Consider the following 18,212-nt stretch of genomic DNA (forward strand, 5'->3'; position numbering starts at 1 on the left):
CCTCTCTACTCTAATTGTCCCCTATAATGGCCTAGTCCTGTGAATTACCTGTGTGTGTATACTAACCAACGTTCTTTGTGGACACTGAAATCTGAATTTCACAAAATTTTTAAAAACTTATTTTGAACTAATTTTAGATTCTGATAAAGTTGCAAAAAATATACAGGGAGGTCCTATATACCCTTCACCCAACCTTCCCCAATAGTAACATCATGTGTAATTATAGTACACAGTCAAAACCAGGAAATTTTCATTGCTACAATCCATATATTCATATTTCAACCATTTATAAGCATGTGCGTGTGTGTGTCTAGCTCTATGCAATATCACCTTTGTGTAGCTTCAAGACAGACCGTATCTTGAATGTGGTGGTGGTTACTGAAGCTACACAAAGGTGATAAAATTGCATAAAACTTGGAAGGTTCTCCTGAAAATTATGCTGAGTGAAAAAAAAATCTCAAAAAGTTATATACTATATTATTCTATTTATATAATATTCTTGGATTAACAAAGTTATACGGTAGTTAGGGGTAGGGGAGAAAGGATGAGTTTGGCTATAAAGGGGTAGCATTAGGAACCCTTCCAAGTTGTTGCACATATTAATAGTTCATTTCTTTTGGGTAAATGCCCAAGAGTACAATCACTACTTCATTTCTTTTTCTTTTATTGCTGAATAGTAGCCGTGGGTATGGATGTACCACAGTTTGTTTAACTGCTTACCCATCAAAGAACATTTTGGTTGTTTCCAGTTTGGGCTACTAGGAATACAGGTGTTGTAAACATTTGTGTATAGATTTTTGCAAGAAAATAAGTTTTCATTTCTTTGGGATAAATGCTCAAGAGTGCATTTGCTGAGTCATATGGCAAGTGCCTATTTAGTTTTTTAAATGAGGCTGTACCATTTTACATACCCACCAGAAACATGAGCAATCCATTTTCTCCACATTCTTGTCATTGTTGATGTTATAACTATTTACTTTAGTCATTATCATAGGTATGTAGTGATACATCATTGTGGTTTTAATTTTTTTTCGTCTAATAACTGATGATATTGAAAATCTTTCCATTTCTTTGCCATCTGTGTGTCCTCTTCAGTGAAGTGTCAGTTAATATCTTTTGTCCATTTTCAACTTGGCCTTTTTTTTTTTTTTTGAGTTTTGAGAGTTGTTTATATATTGTCGTTACAGTCCTGTGTCAGACATGTGGTTTGCAAATATTTTTTCCCTGTCTGTAGCTTGTCTTTTTCATTCTCTTAACAGGGTATTTCTTACTTGTTATTAAAAAAAGAAAAAAAAATTCAGTGTTGATTATTTTGAAATATTAAATACAAATATAAGAAGACAGTGCATAATATGACAGTGCTTAATATTTCAAAATTATTTTAATTCAGTATTAGTAATTTTTCTAAGCATCTTTAAACAAGGGTAATTAGTGGTATAGAAACTATAGGCTTTATAGTATACATGGAGGTATAAGATAGCACAGAATAAATATGATTTATCTGTTTTGCCCAATTTTCTTGCATCTTGTTTCCATTAAAAAGATTGAGATAACTAACAATATAGTATTCAAACACCTCTCAGACACATTGCATTCCCTGGCCTTTCCCTTTCTCCCTTTAACCCTTAAGTATGTGTCTTAGAATAAGAATATCCCCTCTCCCTCCTTTTCTGAAGCCAAGGGCCGCTCAAGTCTAACAGGAGGAATGTTGCGTTTTTTAATGTTGGGGTTTTTTTTGTTTCTTTTTTTTTATAGAACTCAAGATATTTTGCTTAATAAAGTATGGGAGATACATAGTGAGAGCTTAATCTTCACAGTGCAGTGATCTGATTTTCTTTTAATGACTTGATTTACTGTTCAGCAATAGAGCAGACCAAACAAAGCTACCTAGTCCATATACAGAAGAGGTGAGACACTGAAAATAGCTGGATGGAGACAAGAGTTCCGTTTCCCTTTGTCACTGTGGAATGACAAAGTGATTAAACTATTGCAACACAATGTGCCATGAAAAAGGAAAGGCCTCTGATCTGCCCACTATGGTCACATGATATACCCTGGCATCCCAAAAATTGAGGCCAGGGAAGGAGTTTGGAGGACAAGGGAAATAGAAGAGAGAAGTCACTTAAAATATCTACAACCCTGTGGTCTTTGTGAGAGTTTAATTATACTGCTGGAGCCTGAAGTAGAGGGTGAACTGAAATCTCCGTATTCCATGTGATAAAACAGTTTCAAGTGATAATAAAACCATTTTATAATGAACTCCTCCTTCCTTCTACTGTAAAGGATGTCATGCCAGATTACTTTCTCTTTTGTTAAATATTTATTGAGTGTTAATAGTCCAGCACTGTGCTTGGCATTGATAACATAAAAATGAATGAGAAGGGTTCCAGCTTTTAAGATATCCATACTGCAGTGGAAAAGAGAGATAGTAAACAGGTGCAAAATATAATAGATACTATAGAGGCACATAAAATAAGGGAATAATCAACACTGCCTGGGTGAATAGTAGAGTCATGAGGAAGAGACACTGAGCTAGGTCTTGCTAAATGTTTTAAAACCAAATGTTTGTCTTCCATAATGAATATGAAACAATTAGAGAAAAGCTGTTTGTTTTTGTTTTTTGGTGGCTGGCGGGTAAGGGGATCCAAACCCGTGACCTTGGTGTTATAAGACTGCACTCTAACCAACTGAGCTAAACTGTCACTCTAATTAGAGAAAATCTGGAAAATGAAATTGAATTTTCAAGGATGAGTTCATCAGGGAAAAGTCAAAGCTTTTGGAGAAATCAAATTCATTCATTCATTTAGCAAACATTTATTGCCTCCACCCCATGCAAGATTCCAAGAATAGAACAAATGGTCCTTGCCAAAGGAGCCTGTAGGCTAGTAGGAAGACAAAGTGACCAGACGTTGCAACACAATGTGGAAACTACCATGAGAAAGCACGGGACAATTGGGAAGCACATGGTAGCTTCTAATCTGGATACACTTCAGACACTAAGGTTGACACTATTAGGCCAGCGTCATATTAAGCCCTGTCTTCTCATATTTTTGTATTTAATGATATTTCAAAATGTGAAGTGAAATGAAACGTGCAAACTATAAGAAGCTCCCAGAGATGTGTCTGATTTTGCAAATGAACAAGAATCTAATGTAGACAGATCTTGGAAATTTCACATAGTTTGCCTGTGCTTTTCTGTCCTTCTCCTTCCTCGTTGGCAGTTGGAATTTTCAAAGGGTTACCCTGGTAAGGTTTAGGTGCGGGCAGGAGATACAGCAAGAGTCTGAAGTAATATTTGTTCAATTCCTCTTGACCTCCTTCTGTGAGTCTCATTCTGTGCTACCACTGTGAGCAAATGAAGAATGCCTTCCAGTTGGGGTGCCAGAGTTAGGCAACAAAGCAGCAAAGCAACCCGTACCTGGTTAAGTGTGGGGAAGGAAACATTTAACAGTCGCCATATACCCTCAGACTTTATTTTAACCTCCTAACAACTAAGTCAATTCAGATGATGAAACAGGTTCATGGAATAGCGGATAAGCAACTTGCTGCAGGTTACAAAAACCATGAGAAGCAAAGGCACCCGTACTCGGGGGTGGGGTGGGGTGGGGGGCCCGCAAGTCTGCCAGCGCCCGGGCCCTGGGACAGTTCGAGCCATAACGCCCAGGAACGTGCCGTTGGCGCCTGCGTTTCTCGTTTCCGTTTCTCCTCGGCAACTGCAATGGCTAGCACCATGCCCGGCACACAGCGCTCAAATCAGTAGTAGCTGGAAGGAAGAAAAGGAAATCACTTTCTGGAGCAGTCCTCACCCAGGCCCGTGGCCAAGGCTTCACACTGAGTCCTCCAGAGTTGAAGGTGCTCTGAGGAGAAACAGGTTGCGTCCCAACACTCCCACCTCTTGGCCTCCTAAACGGCCCTCCGAGCCCGCTCTGCCCGCTCTTCCCTTACGCCCGCCCCGGCCTGGCCCCTGCCCGACCACACCCCGCGGCCGGAAGTGGGGGCGCCGCGCACGGCTCAGGCCGGTGCGCCTGCGCAGCCGTGGGCGGTTGGTCGGGCCTCGGGGCGTACCAGTCGGCGCTAGACGCAGAGGCACCGGTAGGTTGCGCCGCTGAGGGAGCGCCTCGCCCGGCGTCCTTGCCATTCCCTCACTTCTTTGAGCCCGGTTTGGTGGGCCTGTCCTTCCAGCGGCGAGGAGGAGTTTCGCGGGCCTGACGCGCGGCCCTAACCGCTCAAGGAGCGGTGGCTGTGCCACTGAGATGTGCTCGACGCCCTGGCTACCGACGCCGGGGACCTCACTGGTCCTGCGGGTATCCTTCGTGGACGTGCACCCCAAGGTGATCCCCGTGCAGCTATGGGGACTGGTGGGCGAGCGGCGGGACGAATACGTGCGACTGAGCCGAGAGATCCAAGAAGCGGCGGCCGCGCGCAGCCAGTGGTCCCGGGGTGGCGCCTCGGTCTCGCCCGGCGACCTGTGCTTGGTGCAGGTGGGGCTCCTGTGGCGCCGCTGCCGCGTGGTCAGCCAACAGGTGCAGAAGAGCTGCGTCTTGCTGCTCGACGAGGGCCGCACCATCACGGCCAACTCCAGCTCGCTGATGCCCGGGCGCAGCGAGTTCTTCCACCTGCCCTCTGAGGTGCTTGGCTGCGTGCTGGCCGGCCTGGTGCCGACGGGCGGCGGCGGTGCGGGCGGGGGCGAGCCGCAGCAGTGGCCGGCCAGCGCCGTGGACTTCCTTAGCAACCTGAAGGGCAAGGAGGTGCATGGGCAGGTCCTTGACGTGCTGCTCCTCCACCGCCTGGTCCTTCTCGAGGTGCCCAGTCTGTTCCAGCAGATGCAGGAGCTCGGCCTGGCCCGGCAGGTGCCCGGCAGTGTCTTCCGCTCGCTGCTGAAGCGCTACCTCAAGGCGACGAGCACTGCTGGCACAGGCCCCAGGGCCTCAGTTCTCTCGCACAAGCCAGAGCACCCTGGCCTGGACTACTTCTATCCCCAGCTGCAGCTGGGAGTGACGGAGCCCGTCGTGGTAACCCAGGTGTGCCATCCACACCGCATTCACTGCCAGCTCCGGAGCCTCTCACAGGAGATCCACCGCCTCTCTGAGAGCATGGCCCAGGCATATCGGGGTTCCACGGGGACAGGGCATGAGAATTCTACCAGTGCCACCTGGGAGGAAAGGGAGGAGAGCCCAGACAAGCCGGGCTCTCCGTGTGCATCCTGTGGGTTGGATGGACGTTGGTACAGAGGGCTCTTGCTTGAGATTTTCCGGCCCCAGCGCTGTGCCCAGGTGCTTCACGTAGACTATGGAAGGAAAGAGTTAGTGAGCTGCAGTAGCCTCCGGTACATGCTGCCTGAATATTTTCGAATGCCTGTGGTGACCTACCCTTGTGCTTTGTATGGACTATGGGACGGTGGGAGAGGCTGGTCTCGGTCACAGGTTGGTGACCTAAAAGCACTGATACTGGGCCAGGCAGTGAATGCAAAGATTGAATTTTATTGTTCTTTTGAGCATGTGTATTATGTCACCCTGTATGGTGACGACGGGATTAATTTCAACTGTGTGTTTGGAGTACAGTCGTGTTGCTTGGCTGACCGATTCCTTCAGAGCCAGGGAATAGAGGAGGAAGAGGAGGAGGAAGAACCAGAAACAGTTCTTCAGTCCCAGTCTCCTGCTGAAGAGGTGGATGAAGAAATTTCACACCCAGGTCTAAGATCTATCAGGTTAAAGGTGAATGCCTTCTATGATGCTCAGGTAGAGTTTGTTAAAAGTCCTTCTGAGTTTTGGATTAGGTTGAGGAAACACAGTGGCACTTTCAGCAAGCTGATGAAGAGAATGTGCAGTTTCTATTCCTCAGCCAGTAAGCTGGATGGTGTAGTTTTGAAACCTGAACCTGATGACCTTTGCTGTGTCAAGTGGAAAGAAAATGGCTATTATCGGGCCATGGTCACCAGATTGGACGACAAAAGTGTGGATGTATTCTTAGTTGACCTAGGCAATTTGGTAACTGTGGACTGGTATGATGTAAGAATGTTGCTTCCTCAGTTTAGGCAACTGCCAGTGTTGGCTCTGAGGTGCACTCTAGCTGATATTTGGCCTTTGGGAAAAGTTTGGAGCCAGGAGGCAATTACCTTTTTTAAAAAGACTGTACTTCACAAAGAATTAGTCATCCATATCCTTGATAAGGAGGATCGCCACTATGTTGTTGAGATTCTTGATGAATCAAGAACAGGGGAAGAAAACATTAGTAAGGCAATTGCTCAAGCAGGATATGCCAAGTATCAGGAATTTGAAACAAAGGAAAATACACAGGTAAATGCCCACTCTCCAGGGCATGTTTCAAACCATTTTACTGCTGAGAATAACAAAGTATCTTTTGGCAAGAAGGTAGAAGGAAAACAGAAAGCCAAGAGAGATAATACAACCACATCTGTTTCAGAAGCTTTGACTGACACAGCAGTTGTTAGAAATGTTTCACCTGGACTAGTTGTGCAGGAAAAAGAGAAAAGGACATCTGTGTTTTCTTCTCTTGCACAGGATTTTTTTGAAATTAAGCCAGGATCCTTTTGTAAAGAAGAACTAGAAATTGGAAGTACAGTAGAAGTCAAAGTGTCATATGTTGAAAACCCTGGCTATTTCTGGTGCCAGATGACCAGGAACATACAAGGATTTAAAACGCTAATGTGTAATATTCAGGACTATTGCAAAAATATGGCTGCTCCTCACCAGGGAACCACCCCTGCTTGTTTAGCAAAGCGAACAGTAAATGGAAAATGGTCCAGAGCTCTAATAAGTGGGGCACAATCTTCGGAGCATGTCAAAGTAATATTTGTAGATTATGGGGACAAAGATGTGGTACCTGTAAAGAATATTTATGCAATTAGTGAAGAATTTCTTAAGGTTAATGCTCAGGCTTTTAGGTGCAGTCTTTATAATTTAATTCAACCAACTGGTCAAAATCCTTTTGTTTGGGATGAAAAGGCAATACAAGCTTTTAGTGAATTTGTGGATAATGCATGGCAAGACAATCTAGAATTAAAATGCACAATATTTGCTTTGGCTTCAATAGAGGATGAAGAATTGTTTAATGTTGTGGATTTATTAACACCCTTTCAGAGCGCATGCCATTTTTTGGTAGAAAAGAGACTTGCGAGACCAGTAAAACTTGAGAAGCCTTTGGAATCCTCTGTTCACCTACATTCCTACTACTATTCTACACATGATATGAAAATTGGAAGTGAAGAATTTGTGTGTATAACTTATGTTGATGACCCTTGGAAGTTTTATTGCCAGCTGGCAAGAAATGCAGATGTTTTAGAACAGTTATCACGTAGTATCACACAATTAAGTAAAACTTTGCTGAATTTAAAAACATCTCCGTTCATCCCTGGAAACTTGTGCCTTGCCAAGTATACTGATGGAAACTGGTATAGAGGGATAGTAATAGAGAAAGAACCAAATAAAGTCTTCTTTGTTGATTTTGGGAACATTTATGTAGCAACAAGTGGAGAGATACTTCCAATACCTAGTGATGCATATGATGTCTTACTTTTGCCCATGCAAGCTGTTAAATGTTCATTATCTGATATTCCTGATTACATACCAGGAGAAGTTACAGCATGGTTTCGGGAGACTATTTTAGATAAGTCACTGAAGGCATTAGTTGTAGCAAAAGATCCAGATGGACGACTAATAATAGAACTATATGATGACAGTATTCAAATTAATGCTAATATTAGTGAGAAGTTAGGGCTACATTGTTACAAAGAAAGAACAAGAAAAAAAGAAAGTGAAGCACTCTTCTCTACAACTGAAACTGTTCAAGAAAAAAATGAAAATATAAAGTTGTCACCTTCAGAGTATTTAAGTAAATCAGTAGAGAAGAAGTTGTACAGTCTAGAAATTTTGGGAGAATCATACAAACCTAAGGTCAACTCAGCACGTAAGGAGCTCAAATTTTTACGAAGTTCAACAAAGACAAACTTAGTCACTCAATATCAGGACTCTGTGGGAAATAATAATAAAGTATTTCCAGTAACAACAAAAAAGAAAGAAGAAATTTTTACTGAGCCATGTTTAAAAGCCACAAAAGTAGAAGCCACTCCTTCAGAGAGAAAAATAGGAGATTCATGTAACAAAGATTTGCCTCTAAAATTTTGTGAGCTCCCACAGAAGACTATAATGCCTGGCTTTAAAACCACTGTGTATGTTTCTCATATAAATGACCTTTCAGACTTTTATGTTCAGCTAACAGAAGATGAAGCTGAAATTAATCATCTTTCAGAGAGATTAAATGATGTTAAAACCAGGCCTGAATATCATGCAGGTCCACCTCTGCAAAGAGGAGATGTGATATGTGCCATTTTCCCAGAAGACAATTTATGGTATCGTGCTGTGGTCAAGAAACTACAACCCAATGACCTTTTCTCTGTACAATTTATAGATTATGGCAATGTTTCTGTGGTTCATATTAACAAAATAGGTAGGCTTAATGTAGTAAATGCAATATTACCAGGACTGTGCATTCATTGCTCCTTAGGGGGACTTTGGGTTCCTGACATTATACACTGCAAGGAAATGATGCATTACTTTTCCCGAAGGACAAATAGGGCTCAAATAAGATGTGAATTTGTTCAATTTCAAGACAGATGGGAAGTTATTCTGGCTGATGAACATGGGATCATTGCAGAAGATATGATTAGCAGATATGCTTTCAGTGAAAAATCTCAAATAGGACTTTCTACCCAAGTAATTAAAGGTGCCTGTTCAAAGTCTGTTAGCAACACTGACACTGCAGTATTTCTTAACTGGTATAATCCAAAAGTGAAGATGGTAAGAGCTTATGCCACTGTGATAGATGGACCTGAGTATTTCTGGTGTCAGTTTGCTGATACTGAGAAACTTCAGTATTTAGAAATAGAAGTACAAACAGTTGGAGAACAGGTGACAGATTTGGGAAATTGTATCCAATGTCCTCATATTGGAGATCCTTGTATAGTAAGACATAGAGAAGATGGGCATTATTATAGGGCACTTATCACTAATATTAGTGAAGATTATCTTGTATCCGTCAGGCTTGTGGACTTTGGAAACATTGAAGATTGTGTGGACCCCAAAGCACTCTGGAACATTCCTTCTGAGCTTTTGTTGGTTCCCATGCAAGCTTTTCCATGTTGCCTCTCAGGATTTAATATTTCAGAAAGTGTATGCCCCCAAGAGGGAAATGACTATTTTTATGAAATAATAACAGAAGATGTGTTGGAAATAACAATATTAGAAATTAGAAAGGATGTTTGTGATATCCCTTTAGCAATTGTTGACTTGAAAAGCAAAGGTGAAAGTATTAATGAAAAAATGAAGAAATATTCTAAGATTGGTGTTACTGAGAGTGATGTGCCCTGTGAAAAACGTGATCTGTACATAAAGGGAGCTCCTGGGTCCCCCAATCCTGATGTGGGACTTAAGAAAGCAAGTAATAAAGCTGTACAAGATAAAACATTTTATGTGGAACCAGAGACACATGAGCTGTCTGAAAGAACTGAAAAAGATTTAAACATGATTGACACCAAACCAAGTAAATTCTATGACCTCAAGCTTGATAACATTTTCAAAGCTTTTGAAAACCCACACGAAGATAAAATTGGTACTGAGGTACTGGAAGGTAAAGTAGAGGGCCATTTGGCTGATGAAGCAAAGTTTGATAATAAATACTTCATTACAGGATTTAACACATCATCACCACATGCTAGTGAAACAAAGGAGATATTAGAACTGATTTCACCTGAGGTGCCACTTTCTCCTGATGGTGACTCAAAAGAAATCCTAGAACTAGAATCCATTGAGTTCCAGCATTCTCTAGTGGGAGATGAAGAAAAAGAGGAGCTAGGCCTGCTGCCATCGATTGTGCCGCTCTCCCAAGGCTGTGACAGGGAAGCCCCCCTGGAGCCATTTACAGTGCAGCTTCCCCTCAACTGTGAAGCCGAGAAACAGCCAGAACTAGAACTACCTGCAGCCCCGCTGTCTCTAGATGACAAAATAAATCCTTTGTCTTTAAGAGTTAATCAGAAAGCCCAAGAATCCATGTGTGCTGACGACGTGAGAAAGTCAAGTTGTGTGGAATCCTTTGATGACCAGCACAGGATACCATCACACCTACAAGAAGAGAATTTTGATCCCCAAATGCAGACAGAAATGTACATATATGAAGAAGAATTTACGGAATATGAAAACAGGGTTGCCATTTCATCATTGACACCTTTGTCCTCTACGGAAGAATCCAGAGATGGGAGGAAACACAATAATGCTTTACCAGATCATGTCTCAGGTATGTGAAGTTTTTTTCTTTCACTTTTAAGTTTAACTTAGTGTCTCTCAAAAGTTCTTATTTGTTTTAAAGAAAAGAGAATAATATGAGTTTTCTTAATTTTTTGGAGAAAGATTAAATCCTGGGAAGTGAATCAGATTTATATTTTTTGAAGGGCACTTTAAACATGGGGAAAATAAGTTGTGAAATCAATGTAAAATAACATGATGAATGAAATGCTGAAATACTAATTTTATGTTTAAAAATAGAATGCATAAAATCTGTCTCCAAAAGATAATCATACTTAAAATGTAAATAAATCTTCTTTATAATCAAGAGGGTATTTGAGTTGGTAAGTTTTAAAAAACATGGTGTTCCCTTGCCAAGCATTAGTGTAGGCATAAAATTAAAATAGGCATAATTTTAGCAGGTTTTTTCAGACTTAACTATGTCGTGCATTGATTTTGCCATTCATTTAGAAACTTTTAAGCAAAAAATAGATTTAGGGAGCCTATGTTAATCAAAAATGTTAACACTCATGAATAAAGCTGGGAGAACATTTATTGTAATAACTTTATTATTATTTCTATGGCTATTTTCTTTGCTACTTAAAAAGATTTAAAAGTTACATTAATTGGCTAACTTCTAGATTTTTATAATCAATGTTATACTTTTAAAATGTCAACTTTTATATTATTAAATTTGAACCATTATACAAAATACAGAAAATAATATTCTGAGAATGAAAATCACTATACTCCTACCACAGAGAAATGACTACTGTGAACACCATGTGTACTTTTTTCTTGTTGTCAAAAATATACTCTTTGTGTATGTCTCTCTATATACAGTTTTAAAAATGAAGTACAGATCATCTTGTTATACAGTACTGAATCTTGCATTTTAATCCTTTAAAAATGCTTTCAGAATATTTTAATTTCATAGTACGCCATCCTGTAGGTAAATCATAATTTATTTAAATATGATCTTTACCATAAATATTTATTCCTCATTGTTACATTTTTTTTCTTAACAATGTTCTAATAGACATCATTGTCCCATTTTAATAACAGTAAAAACTAGCTTTGTGGTAAGAATGTATGCTCACTTGCAACGTGCTGCTTTGCTATAGAAATGCTGTTGTGACTACAGACAACACCATGTAATAGTACCCACTTTTAGTTGTAATTTTCAGTGTTAGAAATCAGATTCACATCTTTATGATAGCAGGGTGTTTTTAGGAAAGTGGTAAGGGATTATACAGGGAGAGGACACTGAAGGAATTTAAAATAAAATCGAGGAAAGGAGACAGATGTAGAGCATATTATACCAATGCACTAATTATGTTATATTGATTATCTAGGAATAGCAAATACAGATGAGGAAAATGCTTTACTTGTGTATCTCACATTAAGGAATTAAGAGGTATGCATTGAGTCTTGCTCTGTTCACTTTGGCAGCTCTACCACAGAACACCTACACTCTGAAAGGATTTACTGTTGGATCCAAATGCATTGTGTGGTCAAGTCTAAGAAACACGTGGTCTAAATGTGAGATTTTAGAAATATCTGATGAAGGCACAAGGGTAAGTGAAGTACTTTATCTCAAAATGTGCTAGCACACTGTTAAGGAAATTTTCCAAACTTTATCAGACTAGAGAATGCAATTGAACAGATGTTCACCTGCTTGTTCCTCCTGGTAGTTTTATGTAGTGCAAAGATCATTTTAAATGTCCGTATACAAGAATCCTAGCAAGAAATCACACTAGGCTCTTTCATCTCCCTTACCCCCCAAATCCTATTAGTCACCAAGTTCCACACTTTCCTGTTCTTATCTCTTAGTTGGAACTTTTTATACATAATGCCATGACCGTAGCGTCCCTCATTTCAAAACTACATTACTCTAATAATCTTTTATTTGGTTTACTTCTTCTAGTCTCCTTCAATTGATTGTCCACACTGCCAGTGTGAAGTTTGTCAAATGCAAACCTGACTACATCATATCTGTGTAAAACTTTTTAGGGACTTCCAGTTGATTGTGTTGCTCCTGTGATCTGAAAACCAGTCTTAACAGAATCACCTGGCATGTTTCTTAAATTTAGACTCCTAGGCCTTGGCCTGACCTGCTGATTCAGAATTTCTCGGGGCAGGATTCCGGAATATGCATTTTTATACCATAAAAATTGGAGAACCACTCGTCCATAATATAGAAGTAAAATTCATTAATGACATAGAAGGCCCTCCAGGTTTGAGTGTCCATGTACCTCCCAAGCCTTAGGTCTTACTTCTTTATATTTTGTACTGTGTATACTAGATGGACATCAAACTGCTTGACTTCTTATATATACCATTCTGCTTGCTGCTTTGATGCATTTACTAATGCAGTTCTATTTTGTCTGTATTCTGTCCTTTTCCCAAACTGGTTACTTCCCATTTATCTGTAAAGGCAATACTTTAGCTATTGCCTCTTCCAAGAAACATTCACTGACATTATTTTATAAATATCCCCATCTCCTCCACACCCCCAAAAGCTTTATACTTGTATTATATTCCTATACCTCCTGCTGCAGAACTCTGTACTTCCTACATTGTATTGTAATTATCTGCTTAGAGGTCTTTTCTCCACTAGATTTGAACTACTGGAAGTCTAAATTTTATCCTTCTTTGATCTCCAGGCATAGATACTCAATATCTATTTGTTGAACTGAAATAGCATTGAGTTTGAAACATAAGATTGAAGTTTAATTAAATCATTTTGATTGTCTTTTAAAATATTTCATTTTAAAAAGAGTTGCTATGGTACATGTATCTATTATAGTTTTTGGAACTTGCCAATTTTTATTAAATTTTCTGTTTTCTCTTACAGGTTTTGAACCTCTCAAATGGTATGGAGGAGGTAGTGGAACCTGAGAATGTCTGGAATGGCATACCCAAATTGCATAAGAGTCCACCTGAGGTATGGAATTATGTGAACAGTAGTCAGTGAGAGCATTGTTCTTCAATTTGAAAGATGATTTAACAAACTATTTCCAAAGCACATGTGTTAGGAAAAATGGAGAAGAAAATAATATTTTAACAACAACAGTTAAAAACAGCAATTACAAAATCAGTGATTCTGAACTTTAGGCAAAGTATCTGTTTGGGCAAACTAGTTATTAATGTTTTACTTCTTGATTTTGACTTTGAAGCTTAAAGAATAAAAACTGGTGTTCATGACTCTTATAAAATACATGTTTGATGCATGAAATCTGAGAAATATGGTGTCTTAGTTCGTTTTGTGTTGCTATAACAGAATTACCCAAGACTGGGTAATTTATAAAGAAGAGAGGTTTATTTGGCTTACGATTCTGGGACAGCTGCATCTGGCACAGGCCTCAGGCTGCTTCTACTCATGGCAGAAAGTGGCAGCAGCTGGCAGGTACAAGCAGATCACGTGGCAAGAGGAAGCAAGAGAGAGAGAGAAAGTGCCAAGGTCTTTTTAAGCTACGAGCTCTCGCGGGAACTAATCGAGCAAGAACTCACTCATTAATCCCCCTCCCCCCAGGGAGAGCATTAATCCATTCATGAGGGATCCGCCCCCATGACTTAATCAGTTTCCAGCTCTGCCTCATTGGGGATCAAATTTCCACATGAGTTTTGGAGGGGACAACACATCCAAACTCCATCATATGGCAAAATTAAAAATGAGAAAGTAACAATCACCTGTAGTATACCCATCTAAAGATAATCAGGCTATCAGTTTGCTTTTCTTTCATAATTTTTTTGTTTATATGGAATATAAATATTTCATCTATATATTTTGGATGCAATCGACTTCATCCTACACATAGTTTTATATTCTGTGTTCTTCATATAAGACAATATGGTTGGCGACTTCCCATGCCATTATATTGTGCCTTGACATTTGAGTTTATCTTGTTTGGGGCTTGTTGAACTTCTTGCTTCACAATTTTTGTCTGATAGTTCCAATATCTGGTCATCTCAGGGTTTGCACCTGTTGGTTGTCTTTTCCTTAGAGAAATGATCGGCTTTTCCTCGTTCTTTGTATGTTGAGTAATTTTTTCTATCCCGAATATTTTGAATATTATGTCGTAAGACTTTGGGTCCTGTTAAAATCTTCTGGAGAATGTTAAAGTTTTTGTTTTAGCAGGTGATCCACGCAGTTAGGTTCATACTACAAGTTCTGTCATTCTGTAGTTGGTGGTTCCCATGTCAGTTTAGTTTTCAAAAGTGTTGCTAGGTTGCTCATGTCTGCCCAGAATGTAAGCCACTCAGGGGTTTAGTCTAGGACTTGGACTGTAGTTTATATAATGGTCAGGTGTCAAAGACTTGGCTGTACTTATTTGGTTCTGTTCTGCATATGCATAGCTCAGGGATGATCCTGGGGCTTATATCAGTTCATATACAGTATTAGGGATTAAATTTTTCCAACTCCTTTTCGCTGTGAGATTTCCTCCACACTTTCTGGCTCCCAGGGTCCTCTTTTATCCAGCCTCCAAAGGCTCCTTTTCCTGGTCCCCTGGCCAGAAAGTATTTTTCTCTCAAGGTTTCCCTCTCAGCTGTCATGCAGTTCTGTTTGACTGAGCCTGCCTTTAGAGTGAAGCAAATAGAGAAAAGAGAGAAAAAAAGAAACCCCTCCTCCTCCTCTTCAGATAACAGAAAACCATTTCCTTGGTTCCACTGGTCAGAGACAGGTCTTCTCTCACATTCTTAAGTGGCTGCACTGCCATTGCTGTCACCAGGCAGTAACCGGGGCCACCCTCAGGTAGGACCAGAAGAAGAAGGAGGGGAAAAGAAAACAATAAAGAGATTTCCTCCCCACTCTCTGATCTAGCATTCAGAGGTCCTTTTTTTCCTAGTCCTCTAGCTAGCAATAGGGGACTTTTCTCAGAATTTTGCTGTCTATTCCAACTGGATGGTTGTGATTTGGCCCACCCTCAGATCAAAACCATGAGACAAAGAAGTAAAAAAAAAAAAAAAAAAAATTTTTTTTTTAAATTTAAAAAGCCTGTGAAACTCACTGCTGTTGTGAGGCATTACTCAAGTTTTTGCTTTAGTCCTCAATCTACCTGTTCCTGTTTATTCTTGAGAGTCCTCAGGTAGTTGCAGTTTGTATTGTGTCCAGAAGTTTTGGTTGTAATCAGTAGAGGAGAGAGACTAGAGTCAGCTTACTTCATCATGGCTGCGGCCAGAAGGCCATAAACAATGGCTGACAGCTACATAACATTGCATGACATTAATGAGCCATCATGTATTAAACCATTTATTATAGTTTTGGATATTTATCTCCTTTAAAATGTTTTACTATTAAAAATCATTGAACATCTCCACCTTCATATGTTCTCTTTTTGTTTACTTGTCTAAAATAACAGGCTGCTACACTTTTCTGCATCAGTATTCACTAAAACTTTCTTTTATGTTGATTGTTACCATCTTAATTTTGAAGAGTCTACAGCCAAATACATATGCATGTACACAGAGGATTATATTTGGATAAAGTACCCTATGCCTGTCAAATAGAAAAAAAACATTTAGGACTATTTAAAATGTTGTACATATAATATAATATATATGTGTATATATGTACACACTTACCTCTGGCTTTAAGCCAACTAGTAGACATGTAGAAACAACTTATGAGTAAGGCTTTAAAATTTTTGATTTGGTCATTAATGGGATTTAAATGATCTTTTCCTCAAATTTGAGGGAGCTCTTAGATAAGGATGCCTGTCTACAAATGAGCTAGTATTCCTTTAAAAGTGAATATTGTGAGATAATATTAAATTATGCACGACTTTTTAAAAGTAATACATCAAGTTACTGTGATCTGAGTCTTTCTGATTACATTTTTAAAGAATTTTTTTTATCTGAACTATTTCATTTTACTGTAAGAATGTTATTAATTAATTTCTGTATCACACCATACATTATTAGTTGTTAAAAGGAATATAGGAGAAATATATCCCTCTTCATTAGTCTTTAATAAAGCATCTGTGTCTCATCTTGGATAATGTATTTGAATAATAGCCCCTTGAACAATGATGTTCCTCTCTCCACTCTCCACCAAATACCAAAGTTGTCAGGGGGTTGGAAGCTAAAAATTGGGGAAGAGTACTTTACTTCCTGTATAGAATGCACCAGTGGAGATGTTCCAGAGATATTAGTATTTGAAGAATAAAAAATGTACTTAAGGCGATTATTCACTACAAAATCAGATTGTCATAATTTGAATAGGAATGCTTTTTGCTGTTTACCTTTTTTCTGGTTCATCTGATTTGAACTATGTACTTACTATAAAAAACTGGTAGTAATACAAAGGTTTCTTTTGTTAGGCTGTATTTCAAACAGTGGGAAAAGATGTTTACCTCATGTCATTGGATACCACAACTAAAGGTAATTTGTGTTTTTAAAACAAAATACTTTTATCACTCATAATTGCCAAGTCTTAAAGACACCATTACACTGAATCTCTCAAACAAAAATGGTTTATCAGTTTCTTTGGATGTTAGTAGTAGGGAAAAAAACACTTTAGGTAAAAATTTTTAAATGCGCTTATGGAGATAAATAACCAAGAAGAGGATTTTCTGAAATACCATAGGAAAATTGATGATTGAATTAATACTAAATGTTAAATTGTGAGTCTGATAAATTTATATTTTAAAGGATTTTAAAGGATGTTCTCAGTGTTAATTAGCTTATATGTTAAAATGATCTTTGTATGCTAAATAATCTCTTGGAATTTCTGGATTTTTAGTTTGTCTACATGATAAGTTTCAATTTATTGGATATTCTTGGTTATTGCATATTCTTGTTCATAAATACCATGTTGGTTCTTAGAATTGAGGCACACTGAGAATGAAATCGGCTCTCAGTGGCTTTAGTATTATGTGAAAAATGCACATTCTAGCAAAATATAAAATATGACAATTTCATAGTCTTTTAGAGAAACTTTATTTGATAACAGGCAGAAGTGTGAGAATTAAAATACTAAAAAGAAAAATTTCTATAGGAATAATTTCCTGTAATAATTAGAATACTTATCTGTCCCTCCTCCCCTTTTACAGCACATTAAATTTGTTGTAGTAGCACCTATATAGATAATTTTCTTGTTTTTATGTTTCTTTCTCAGCTTGAGGTTTTTCTCTTTTTGTTTCAGAAAAGGGGCCTGGAAGTGATGTTGATTTAACTGTGGATCCATAGATGTGGCCAGTCAGTCAGAAACCGCTCTTTGGGTGTTGGTCTGTTAGCTCAGTTGGTTAGAGCTCAGTGTAGTAACACCAGGGTCAAGATTTCGGATTCCCCACACCGGCCCGCCACCAAAAAAAAAAAAAAAAAAAAGTTGCTGTTAAATAAGTGGTATCTTATCCAGACCAACGTATTTGAGAAAACTGAAAGCTTGTAATCACAAGAAGTTGTCATTTTTGAAAACTTTGATATGTGTTGAAAACAAAATAGGCCTCAGGTTGACTGTGCAGTGTATTTACAGTAGTTATTACTGTGGATACAGATCTGGGATCTTTCCTTCCTCTGCCTTTAATTATCTTATGTTTCTAACCAATTGGGAGGATTTATTTTGCTAAACAATTTGCTAACACATTAAAAAAAGAAAATGTGGTATCCTTTGAATATTAAATTAAAATAGAAAAATATAGGTTCATGACAAGTACATTATATGATGCTATTTAGGAGTATGGTAATGCAGTAATTTCTTCAGAATTTGTTTTGATTTTGAAACTTTGCCCTGTTTAGTTACACATTTACTAATATTGTTTGAATTTGGAAGTGTTCTAATATAATGCAAAACTTTAATAAAGTTTATCCCTTATAGGTGTGGTGGTCTCATTTCATTAAAAAGGAAATAGGATTCTTGAATATCTGTAGTTCCATGTCTCCTCCTCTATAATCGGGGGTTGGGGGAAGCATAGT

At 38.9% G+C, this 18,212-nt stretch overlaps 1 protein-coding gene across 2 annotated transcripts; it reads left to right on the forward strand.

Moving 5' to 3' along the window:
• The first annotated feature begins 4,253 nt into the window (after window positions 1-4,253).
• TDRD6 (tudor domain containing 6) lies at window positions 4,254-17,472 on the forward strand. 2 transcript variants are annotated; one of them, XM_063098404.1, is made up of 4 exons: window positions 4,254-10,308; window positions 11,748-11,872; window positions 13,153-13,242; window positions 17,443-17,472. In XM_063098404.1, exons 1-4 carry the CDS (start codon window positions 4,254-4,256, stop codon window positions 17,470-17,472), a joined length of 6,300 nt encoding a protein of 2,099 aa, XP_062954474.1. The 2 variants fall into 2 exon arrangements, with proteins under 2 accessions (XP_062954474.1, XP_062954475.1); XM_063098405.1 differs by lacking the exon at window positions 13,153-13,242.
• Window positions 17,473-18,212: the final 740 nt, after the last annotated feature.

This window comes from Cynocephalus volans, chromosome 5, assembly GCF_027409185.1.
Source record: "Cynocephalus volans isolate mCynVol1 chromosome 5, mCynVol1.pri, whole genome shotgun sequence".
Classification (NCBI taxonomy): Eukaryota; Metazoa; Chordata; class Mammalia; order Dermoptera; family Cynocephalidae; genus Cynocephalus; species Cynocephalus volans.

What these genes read in the sequence shown, in the direction of transcription:
- TDRD6 (XM_063098404.1), top strand. Translation starts at nt 4,254, where the DNA reads ATGTGCTCGACGCCCTGGCTACCGACGCCGGGGACCTCACTGGTCCTG. An exon ending in TATCTGATGAAGGCACAAGG is followed by an intron (nt 11,873 to 13,152) that starts GTAAGTGAAGTA and finishes TTTCTCTTACAG; the next exon opens with GTTTTGAACCTCTCAAATGG. An exon ending in TGCATAAGAGTCCACCTGAG is followed by an intron (nt 13,243 to 17,442) that starts GTATGGAATTAT and finishes TTTTTGTTTCAG; the next exon opens with AAAAGGGGCCTGGAAGTGAT.